The following is an 11,224-nucleotide window of genomic DNA, read 5'->3' as shown; positions in this document are numbered from 1 at the left end:
AATCTCTCTCCCTCTCTCTCTTCCCCTTTGCTCCTCTCTCTCTCCCCCCCCGTCTCCCCCTCGTCCCCCCCTCCCTCCCAGACCTTTGAAGTGAGCACCCCCCCGGTCCCTCTCGGCGGGGGGCCGGTTCCGGCGGCGGCCCTACCTCAGCTCAGAGTCTGGCAGGCGGTGCGGCGCTGGCACGCGACTCGTGTCAGGATTAAATCAAAAAAAGGTTTTATTAAGATAATAAGTCTCTGTGGCACGGGACGTAGTCACACAACATTACACAACGGCGCGCAACATCACACGACATCACACGTGGTGGTACGTCCTCACCAGGCTGTTAAACGGCATGCGACACACACACACACACCGACGCACATACCGACGCACACACACCTACGCACACACACACACACACACACCTATGCACGCACACAGGCTGACACACAGTGGGATTTTATCTTTTTCTCTGTGGATACACACTCATTGTAACTTATCTTTCACACAGAAACGTTTTGATAAATAGAAGACAAGATACCAAATAATAGATAATATTTTACAATATTATATACCCAAATATTTAAGGTATTTAATAGTTCCTCTACCATGCGATCTATCTCGTTTTCTTTACATCCCTTAATATTATGCAAAATGATATTTATAAATATGAAACAAATAATAATATTAAAATAATAAGTCTACATCAAAATACTTCCCCAAATAAACAAACATATCAAACCCCTCTTTGCTCTCTCTGTCTTAGTTGAATGAGAGTGTGTGTGCGTGTGTCTGTGTGTGTGTGTGTGTGTGTGTGTGCGTATGTGTATTAGTGTATGCATGTGTGTGTGCGCCTGTGTGTGTGTGTGTGTGTGGTTGGAGCGCTAAACCCAGATTAGCGTGTGGCTTCCTCTTGGCATTTGGAGAGTGACGGTGCTTCACTCTAATCCGTGCCGTATCCCCCCCCCACACACACACCTAAATCTGTAATGGGACAGCAGCGGACGCCATTAAGAGGCTGAAGACCGCCAGCACTGCCCGTTAGCCGCGCCGCTGTTAGCTCGCCGCCGCCGCCGCTGCCGTACTTACAGTCATCAACGCACCGCTAAGAGTGAGCCATGTCAGCAGAGCTGGGCTGACACACACACACACACACACACACACACACACACACACACACACACACACAGATACTCACATACATACACACACACACACACACACACAAGTACAGATATATATATGCATGCACGCACATGCATGTTTAAATACACACAGACGGAATTACGGACGCACAAATACCGGATCACTGAGATCTAAGTAGTGGGACCGAAAAAAACAACACATACAAATTGCCACACTTGTACACAAAAAGGCACACACAATTTTACACCAGCAAACACATACAAGCAAACACACTAACAACCATTGTCAAACCCCTCCCCTTCTCCTCCACTGCTCCAGCTCCTGACAACACGAAGGCTCTGGGCTCCGTCCCCCCCCATCGCTCAGGGGGAGACCGGCGGGCACACGACGTCCAAACTCCCCGACGGGGCAAACTCCCTGACGACGCGACCGAACTCCCTGATGGAACCAAGCTCCCAGACGATACCAAACTCCCTGATGGAGAACACCTCACACCAAACCAAGACCTCCTCCTTTGTTTCCAAAACTCAGAGACAAGAGCGCAGACCTAGCACGTCGTAGCTTAGCTCACCGGCGCTAAACGCCACCACCGCGCCATCAGGTGACAAGAAGTGACTCTCTTCACTCAATCTGGTTCTAGCCGCCACCACGGATAAGCGTGGCCTGTGTAAGTGTGTGTGTGTGGGGGGGAGGGGGGTCCCAGCACGTGTGTGTGTGTGTGTGTGTGTTTTTGTGTGTGTGTGTTTGTGTGTGTGTGTTTGTGTGTGTGCGTGTGTGTGACACCTCACGCAGGGATTCAAACTATTAACCCCAACTGTTACGAAATACGCACAACCCCACACACACACACGCACACACACACACACACACACACACACACACACACACACACACACAGACACACACATGTCCTCTAAATCAATATCTGTTCACAGGTGATATCACCTCAATGAAATTCGCTTCTCTCTGTTCTCGTCTCTCACTCCATCGCTACTCTCCTCTCCTAGCTCCCGTATGTCTCTCACTGTCCCTCTACTTTCTTCCTCTAAAACCATAGGCCCTCATTCCATCCCCATAACTCCTTCATTTCTCGTATCTCCTCCCCTCTCTCCATCTCCCTCCATGTCTCTCCTTATCGCATCTCCCTCTTATCAGGGCTCCATTAGGGCAATCACCTTCCTTAATCTCTCTCTCTCATATCCAAGTCTCTCTCTCAAATCGTACTGTCGATATGAACGAGAGACATTCTCTCACTGTCTCTCATTCATATTGCCTCACTGTCTCACTCTCTCATATTCCCTCACTGTCTCTCTCTCATATCTTACTGTCTCTCTCTCAAACGCTCTCACTGTCTCTCTCTCTAATTCTCTCACTGTTTCTCTCTCATATTCTCTCGCTGTCTCTCTCTCTATTTGAAAACACACTTAAGTGTATTGCCTAATAGCTATTTATAGGCTGTCCTTTAGACTAGAGGTATAGTAGGGCGAGAGAGAGAGAGAGCGAGAGAGAGAGAGAGAGAGAGAATGGAGAGAGTGAGTAAGTTCGAAAGAATGAGCGAGAGAGAGAGAGAGGGAGAGAGAGAGAGACAAACAAAAGGAGATAACTGACTCATTTTTTCAGAGAAAGTTTTAAATGTCCGCAGTGTGTGATTTCGGGCCCAGATGTTTTTTGCGTTTTAGTTAAAAAAAACAACAACAACATAAACACGTAAATTATCTCTCGGGCTGCTGGGGTCACTGGTGTCAAAACACACACACACACACACACACACACACACACACACACACACACACGCACACACACACATACACATACACATACACATACACATACACATACACACACACACACATACACACACACACACACACGCACACATACACATGCATACACACACACACACACACACAGAGTCCAGTGCACAAAGAGTCCTCTGTGCTGAACTGGGGGCTGACGGCCTGTTTCCTGTCCAGCCGAACCACAAAAGGCAATAACACACAGCCGTAATGTCACCATCGTTAATCACACACACGCACGCACACACACACACACGCACAACAGCGCGCGGGCGTGCGGGTGTGTGTGTCACTCAGCTGTGCTAAAACCATCCAGAGGTTTAGTCAGCTCAGTGGAATCACCACACATACTTTCCCCCTTTCCCTCTCGTTTTTTTGCTCTGTTTGTCCGTCCTGTTGCTCTGTCTGGCTGAGTGTTGCTCTGTCTGTCTGTCTGTCTGTCTGTTTCTCTGTCTGTTCCTCTTGCTATCTGGCTGGCTTGCTGGCTGGCTGGCTGGCTGGCTGTTTGTGTAACTGCGGGTCGTCCCCTTGTTGGTCTGTTACTGTCTGACTTTCTTTCATTTTCTTCTCCCTTTCTCTCTGCCCCTCGTTCTTCCATTCTCTCTCTCTCTCTCTCTCTCTCTCTCTCTCTCTCCATTTCCCTCTCTCTCTCCCTCGCTCTCTCTCTCCCTCGCTCTCTCTCTCTCTCTCTCTCTCTCTCTCTCCCTCTCTCTCTCTCTTCTCTTCTTGTATTCTCTGTTCTCCTCGAGACGCTGCGAGTCGTGGGAAAATCTTTAGCGCAGCCCCCCCCCCCACCTCCTCCCTACACCCCTCTGATAGAGGCTGGGGGCGAGGGACCTCAGCAGACAGAGGCCACAACAAGAGAGAGAGTGGGAGAGAGGGGGGGGGGGGGGGGGGAGCAAGAGACAGACGGAGTGAGAGAGAGAGAGATAGGGAGAGAGGGGGAGAAAGAGAGGGAGAGAGGGGGAGAGGGGGAGAAAGAGAGGGAGAGAAAGAGCGCGAGAGAGAGAGAGAGAGGGAGAGAGAGAGAGAGAGAGAGAGAGAGAGAGCGAGCGAGAGCATCCGGTGGGTTCCTTGTGTGTGAGGTTGGGGGTCCTAGGGGGCCAGGGGGTCTGATGTTTATTGAGTGAGCCTCTGTGTTTTTCCATTGTTGCTCCAGGAGTGGATCTGAACCGCGTCTGTGAAGCGACCCGCACAGGAGACCCCAGTCTATCCCTGCCCGCGCACACGCGTGCGACCGTGGGCGCGTTTGTGCGCAAGGTCGGCACGGCGGCAGGATCACAGCGATGCGACGATGACGAGGAATACTTTTCTTGACTCGATTGTTTGATTTAGTTTGTTAAGCTTAAGCCGCGGCTCAATGTATTCTGGCAAAACACACAGATACGCATCACTAAGGTCTACACAAAACACGCTACACTCACCCATACACACACACACACACATACAAACGCACACACACACACACACACACACACACAAACACACAGACACGAAAACACACACCCCGACTACCTGAAAGACAGAGCTCTCATTGTAAGTTCCTAGGAGGACCGGAGAATCAAACACTGTCCACTGTTAGAGAGAGACATAGAGAGGCATAGAGAGACAGAGAGAGAGAGAGAGAGAGAGAGAGAGAGAGAGGAAGAGTGAGGGAGAGAGGACGACGAAAAGAAAGCGATACTTTGATGCACGATCGAAAAACTAACAGTAGTAATATAAGTGAACATGAACCGATGGATTGATCTGAGACGCACACACACACACACACACAAACACACACATCTCCCCCAGAATTTCCCCTGCTCCGGTGAAAATGCCATATCACTGCCTCGTGCTGACCTTCGACCTGTGACCTGATGTCATTTGACATCAGACTCCTGTTAGTCTCTCTCCCTCTCTCTCTATCTGTCTCTTGCTCTCTCTCTCTCTCTCTCACATTGACTCACTTTCTCTCTCACTGTCTGTCTCTCTCTATCTCTCTATTTCTCTCTGACTCTTTCTCCATCTGTCTCTCACTCTCACACACAAACACAGAAAAGCACACACATACACACACACACACACACAAACACACACACACACACACACACACACACACACACACAAACACACACACACACACACACACAAACACACACACACACACATTTCAAGACAGAGAAGTGGAGAAGACAGAGGGAGAGGAAGAAGAGAGATGGGGGGTTAGAGAGAGAGAGAGAGAGAGAGAGAGAGAGGTGAAGGGGACGGAGGGCCAGGGAGTGCATTAGTTTGCAGAGCACGGACACTCGACTCAATTACTCCACTCTCTCTTTCTCATTCTCAATCCCTCTCTCTCTCCTTCACACACACACACACACACACACACACACACACACACACACACACACACACACACACACACACGCACACACACATTCCCGGGACACACAGGGTCCTTTAATTCCTGGGCAGCCTACTTCATCAAGCGTCGCGACAGTTACACACACACTCTTTGTTTCTCACTTAAAAATAGCCCCAGCCCGACATTTCCCGAACGGAAACGCAGATTTGCCCTTTTTAAAATTACGATAATTACAATTGTAGCTATTTTTATTCAACGGCAAACTCGTTTTGCTTATTTCGTTTGCTACGTTTAAACGTGCGACAAAACAAAAAGCGTGTCAAAGTTATAAATATGGATATATGCGCGAATATGGTGCTTTTAAATAAAGATGTATTTAATTGTGTGGGACTTAAGTTAGCGGCTTGAGAGAGAAACAGGCGGGCCGCAATTAACGAGCGCGGAAAAGCCCCTCAGTGCTCTGACGGGGCTATTGTTGACTCCCGACGTACCCCCGGACCCCCCCGATGTACACACACACACACACCCACACACACATACACACACACACACACACACACACACACACACACACACACAAAGCCACAAGCTCACCAATAAACAGGGTGGTGAGTTGAAAGAAGTGTGGGGGAGAGCCGGGGGGTTTGCGGGGATAGGGGGCAGGGGCAAATGGAGGGGTGTGAAAATTCACTGCCTTGACACTCTTCTGACGGGGAGCAAAAGGGAGAGAGAACATTCCTTCTTCTGTCCTTTCACATCCTCTCTTTCTGTCTCCCCCCCTCTCTCTCTCTCTCTCCCTCCGTGTCACATCTCTACCTCTCTCTCACGTCGTCCCTTTCTGCTCCGACTCTGAGGAATGTATCAGTTTGACCATACAATCTCCCCTCTCGTCATCTCTCTCTTCACCTACCGCTTCTGTCTCTCTCTCCCTCCCCCCTCTCCCCTCACCCATTCTTCTCCCCCCCCCCCCCCCCCCTCTTGGCTGTTTCCTTGTGTTTTTGTGTGGAGGCAGTGTGTCGGGCAGGATTCCTATTAAAATTGTTAACCAAACATTAAGAAAGCACCGCATTCTTACACCTAAAATAACAAAAAACTAAGAGAAACTGTGATGAATATGTTTTGGAAGAATGTCGTTTTTTGTCGAAACACAATTCACAAAATTCCCGACGTGTCAACATCACGTTTCTTCAAGGTTTCGAGACACAATATTGGGACTAAGTGTGAACGCAGAAATGCCAAATTAAATTATAATACCACCAGCCAACAAGTGAATTGTTTCCATGAAATAACTGAATACATTTGAATATATAAATATAAATATATATACATATATAAATATATATAAAATCATGATTGTCATGACACTCGGCTGATAATTTATAGACCATGTTACTTAATGAATAATAATAAATATATATTACATTAACAAAATCTTCCCGTGTTTGGTTGTTCTACGCTTGACGGTAAAATAACTCTAACATCTAGACCATTGACACGTTGAAATAACCAACAACCAGAATAAAAGGAGGAAAGTCAGACAGAAAACTAAAGTCATGAAAACAAGAGCATCACAAGCACTAAAACCGACGCACAACTGAACACACACTCAGAAATCACAGAGAGCCTCTGGGCACCACAAACACACGCACACACACTCAGACACACACAGCCCCCCGCATCTCGATCACTCAAATGGATTAATTTACATTAACACACACACAGGGACACACACACACACAAACACACACACACACACACACACACACACACACACACACACACACGGCCGGTGTGACGGAGTTTATTACTGGAAAGAGGGAATTTTAAGTGCTCTCCGGCTAAATCATTGTAATCCTGCATTTATCACCATACATTCTGCTTTTTGGTGTAATCCTTAAAATGTATAATTCCCCCTAGCTGTTGTTATCTTCTCTCTCTCTCTCCCTCTCTGTCTCTCTCTCTATCCTCAACCTCTTAGACGGATTTCATGTGTTTTTATTAATACCGTACTCCTCGCACCTCTCAATGTGTTTCTAATTCACGGCGCAATCCAGCAACATTAACTTTCATGCCCCAAACTCGGTCGATTTCAACCCAACAGAAGTTGAGTGGAGCGCATGTTTCTACATATATTATTTAAATATTGAAAGATTGTATATAAATGCGTGCGCGTGTGAGTGTGGCGCGGCTTTCTGTGTATATGTTTGTGTGTGTGTGTGTGTGTTTGTGATTAATCCACTGTGCAGGCTGGTATTATAAAACAATAATCCATCTCTCTCAGTATTAGCATCAAACAACAGTTGTGTTCCACAGGCTAAAAGCCACTTGTGTGGCGGCGGCGGCGGCGGCTAGCAGGTTGCTCCGCCGACATCAAGAGGAAAACAGTGAGATTAGCGCCAGCATATGGAAAATAAAACGCGACGACACTCTGAGGATTAACAATGGGATTATTCCAGTGTCCCGCATGTACAGTTTTACGGATTAAAAGAGGAGAAGAATTATTACTTATTAATAAACGGTTTGTTACGGAGCTTAGAGTATGGATTTAAATATTACAATTTTCAATTTGACTCCGACACTTTGCGTTCCGACTTTGTTTACGCGCGTCTCTCGGTGGAAACACAGCGCTTCTCTCCTGCTTAGTATTCGGCGTGTTCTGAAGACGGCATTCTGTGTGTGTGTGTGAAACGTGCTCACCAGAAGACTGGAGCTTAATTCTAATGAAGCGAGTGCAAATGAAGCGAGGAAATGAGAGGAGAGAGGAAAGGAGAGAGGAGAGTAGAGACGAACTGGAGAAGAGAGAAGCGAGGAGCTTTAGTAAAAAGAGAGAAAGAAACAGAGGGATAATGAACGAGGTAAAGCTCCCTCGCTGACAGCAGCGACAGACTCTGTTGCAAACAAGTGTTTTCACCAGATGGATTCCACACGTTGACAAAGACAACACAGTTAGAGAGAGAGAGCGAGAGAGCGAGACGGAGAGCGACAGAGACTAAGGGAGCCGAGCAAACAAACTTAGATATCAACTAGTTTACTTTGCCGAGCACACACACACACACACACACACACGTCCGCTCAGACAGACATATGCCCCGCGCACGTCTGTATGAAGAAGTGAAGCATGCCTGCGGTGAGACTGCTTTGCATGTATGACCACGGCACCAGAACGCTGTCAGCTGCCGGCTCCAACCCAGTGTGGGCCGGTGTCTCTCTCCCCCTCTCTCTCTCTCTCTCTCTCTCTCTCCCCCGTCTCCCCTACTCAACGCGGTGGTCGGACAAACTTAGCCGCTCCAGCGCTCGCCGTGCCGCCGCGCTCACTTCACAGCTCGTGTGCGACCACACACACACACACACACACACACACACACACACACACACACACACACACACACACACACACACACACACACACACACACACAGAGACCTCACACCACTCTCCCACAAGTGAAGACATCACACAGAAACCCCTCACTCATTTACAACGCTGTCCCTTGTCCCGCGACCGCAAACGCAAACCCAAGTGTGTGTGGTGTGTCTAGTGTGTGTGTGTGCGTGCGTGCGTGTGTGTGTGCGTGTGTGTGTTTGTGTGTTAGTGTGTCCCGGCGTGTGCACGTGAAAGGCGCACGTACCTGTTACACTCCTGTGGAAGCTGGGGCTCTGTGAGCATGCTGGAGAAGAGATGGGACGCACTAGTCCTCTGCTCCGCTTAGATCACTCTCTACGCCACAGCACAGAGTGGTGGTCCGACACTGCCTCACACACACACACTCTCTCTCTCTCTCTCTCTCTCTCGCTCTCTCTCTCGCTCGCCTTCGCTCTGTCTCTCTCGCTCTGTCTTCAGCGCTCTCCTTCTCGTTCGCTCTCTTGCTCTCTCTTCAGTGCACACACTCACATGCTCTCTGCCTCACACCCTCCCTCCTTGCTCTCTCTCGCTCTCTCTCTCTCTCTCTCTGAGTGTGTGTGTCTCTTGTCCCTCCTCTTCCTCCTCAGTCGCCCGCCCTCCCTCTCTCCCTCCCTGGCTGTAAGCTGTGAGATCGAGGATCAGCTCTTAAAGGGCCAGCAGCACAGCCCTGGTGTGTGTGTGTGTGTGTGTGTGTGTGTGTGTGTGTGTGTGTGTGTGTGTGTGTAAGCATGTGTGAGAGCCGTTGTGTGTGTGTGTGTGTGTGTGTGTGTGTGTGTGTGTGTGTGTGTGTGTGCATGTGCATGTGTGCATGTGTGCATGTGTGCAGAGGCCATTTGGCTACAGGGTTCATCACAGTGCAAACATACAGCATTGCTGCCCCTTTCCTTATGTCAATGTCTCTCGCCCTCCCTCGTCCTTCCCTTGCCTCATAACTCTTTCTCTCCCTCACCCTCTCTCACCCTATCTCTCTCCTGTTGTCCCTATTATCCTCTCCTTCTTTCCGGCTCCCCCTCTCTCCTCTTCATTCTCTCTTTATCTCTCTCCCTCTTTCTGTCACACACACAATCACTCACCCGCTCTGTCTCTCTCTCTCTCTCTCTCTCTCTCTCTCGCTCTCTGATCCCTCCCCCCTTTCCATGTCTCTATATTCCCCCCTCTCTCTCTCTCTCTTTCTCTCTCTCTCTCTCTCTCTCTCTCTCTCTCTCTCACACACACACAAACAGTCTTACACACAAACACACACACTCCCTCTCTCTCTCTCTCTCTCTCTCTCTCTCTCTCTCTCCCTCTCTCTGTCTCTCTCTCTCTCTCCCTCTCTCTCTCTCTCTCTCTCTCTCTCTCTCTCTCTCTCTCTCTCTATCTCTCTCCCTCTCACACACACACACAAACACTGTCACTCGTACCAAGGTACTACATGAAGCTCATGGGTGGCCTCCATTAGGTCCTCTGTTCTGTCAGGTAGGATGGTATCTAAAGCAAAGGGGGGGGGGGAGAGGGGGTGGGGCAGCGAACACCAGACGCCACCTTTTACACCGCCTCCATTATCACGCTCATCCGTTTATTATTCCCGCTCACAAAGCGCCAACTCATTCACGGCCAAACGCGGCCGTGCGGCGTTTGTCTCTCGTACCCGGCCTCCCGTTGTCTCCCCGCCTCTCTGCGTCGCCTTGAACGCCCGCCCCCAACAATCGCACGCTTTTTGTTTACGGATCTGTTTGCAGAAACTTAGTTTTCGCCATTCTGCTGCCGCCGCCGCCGCTGCTTGTAGCGGCTCGTAGTGATCGCACAAACATCCCACACATAGAACACGCACACGGGGACTCACGTGAACACACACACACAGGCACACAGGCACGCACGTGAAAATGTACACAGGTACACACACACACACACACAGGTGCACGCAGGTACAGACGCACACAGGTACACCCTTGAAAACGCACACAGGTCCACACGCAGAGAGGTGCACACACAAACACACACACACACATGTACACATACACACAGGTACACACGCACACAGGTACACATACACACAGGTACACACGCAGAGAGGTGCACACACAAACACACACACACACATGCACACATCCACCTAGGTACACGCGTACACATGTACACGTACACACAGGTACACATGCACACAGGTACACATGCTTCCTGAGAGTAAATATAAATCAAAACAATTTCAGCGAGTTCTAGTCTGGCGATCTCTGAATGAGAGGTTTGAGCTGCGGTCAAATCGCCTTCTCCACCGTGAGCTGAATAGATGTTTATCTAATCCACGGAGACCAGGCCCTCTCTCTCTCTCTCTCTCTCTCTCTCTCTCTTTCTCTCTCGCTCTCTCTCTCCCTCTCTCTCTCCCTTTTTCTGGGCTTCACCCCGAACCCAATCTGCAGGGATCCCGGCGGGACAATAGATTCTATAGCCGCGGGCCTTCAGGGACCGACGTACACGGGCAGACAATACGCCTTCTCACCGCACAGATCGCCACGGAAACCGACCTTGATGAGGTCCAGCCTCGCCTCGCGCCTCCTCCTCTCCTCTTCTCCTT

General features: G+C 49.4%; 1 protein-coding gene across 1 annotated transcript in view; it reads right to left on the bottom strand.

Moving 5' to 3' along the window:
- Positions 1 to 9,095, bottom strand: part of sox5 (SRY-box transcription factor 5) — a 72,995-nt gene extending 63,900 nt beyond the window's left edge. Inside the window, 1 exon segment of the mRNA XM_079755930.1 lies at positions 8,897 to 9,095. Coding sequence (XP_079612056.1) covers positions 8,897 to 8,934 — 38 coding nt within the window. The 5' untranslated portion in view covers positions 8,935 to 9,095.
- Between the last annotated feature and the right edge of the window lie 2,129 nt (positions 9,096 to 11,224).

Source organism: Pollachius pollachius (assembly GCF_949987615.1).
Source record: "Pollachius pollachius genome assembly, chromosome: 18".
Lineage (NCBI taxonomy): Eukaryota > Metazoa > Chordata > Actinopteri > Gadiformes > Gadidae > Pollachius > Pollachius pollachius.
The sequence above is the reverse complement of the archived record's forward strand: the minus strand, read 5'-3'. Positions and strand labels throughout refer to the sequence as shown.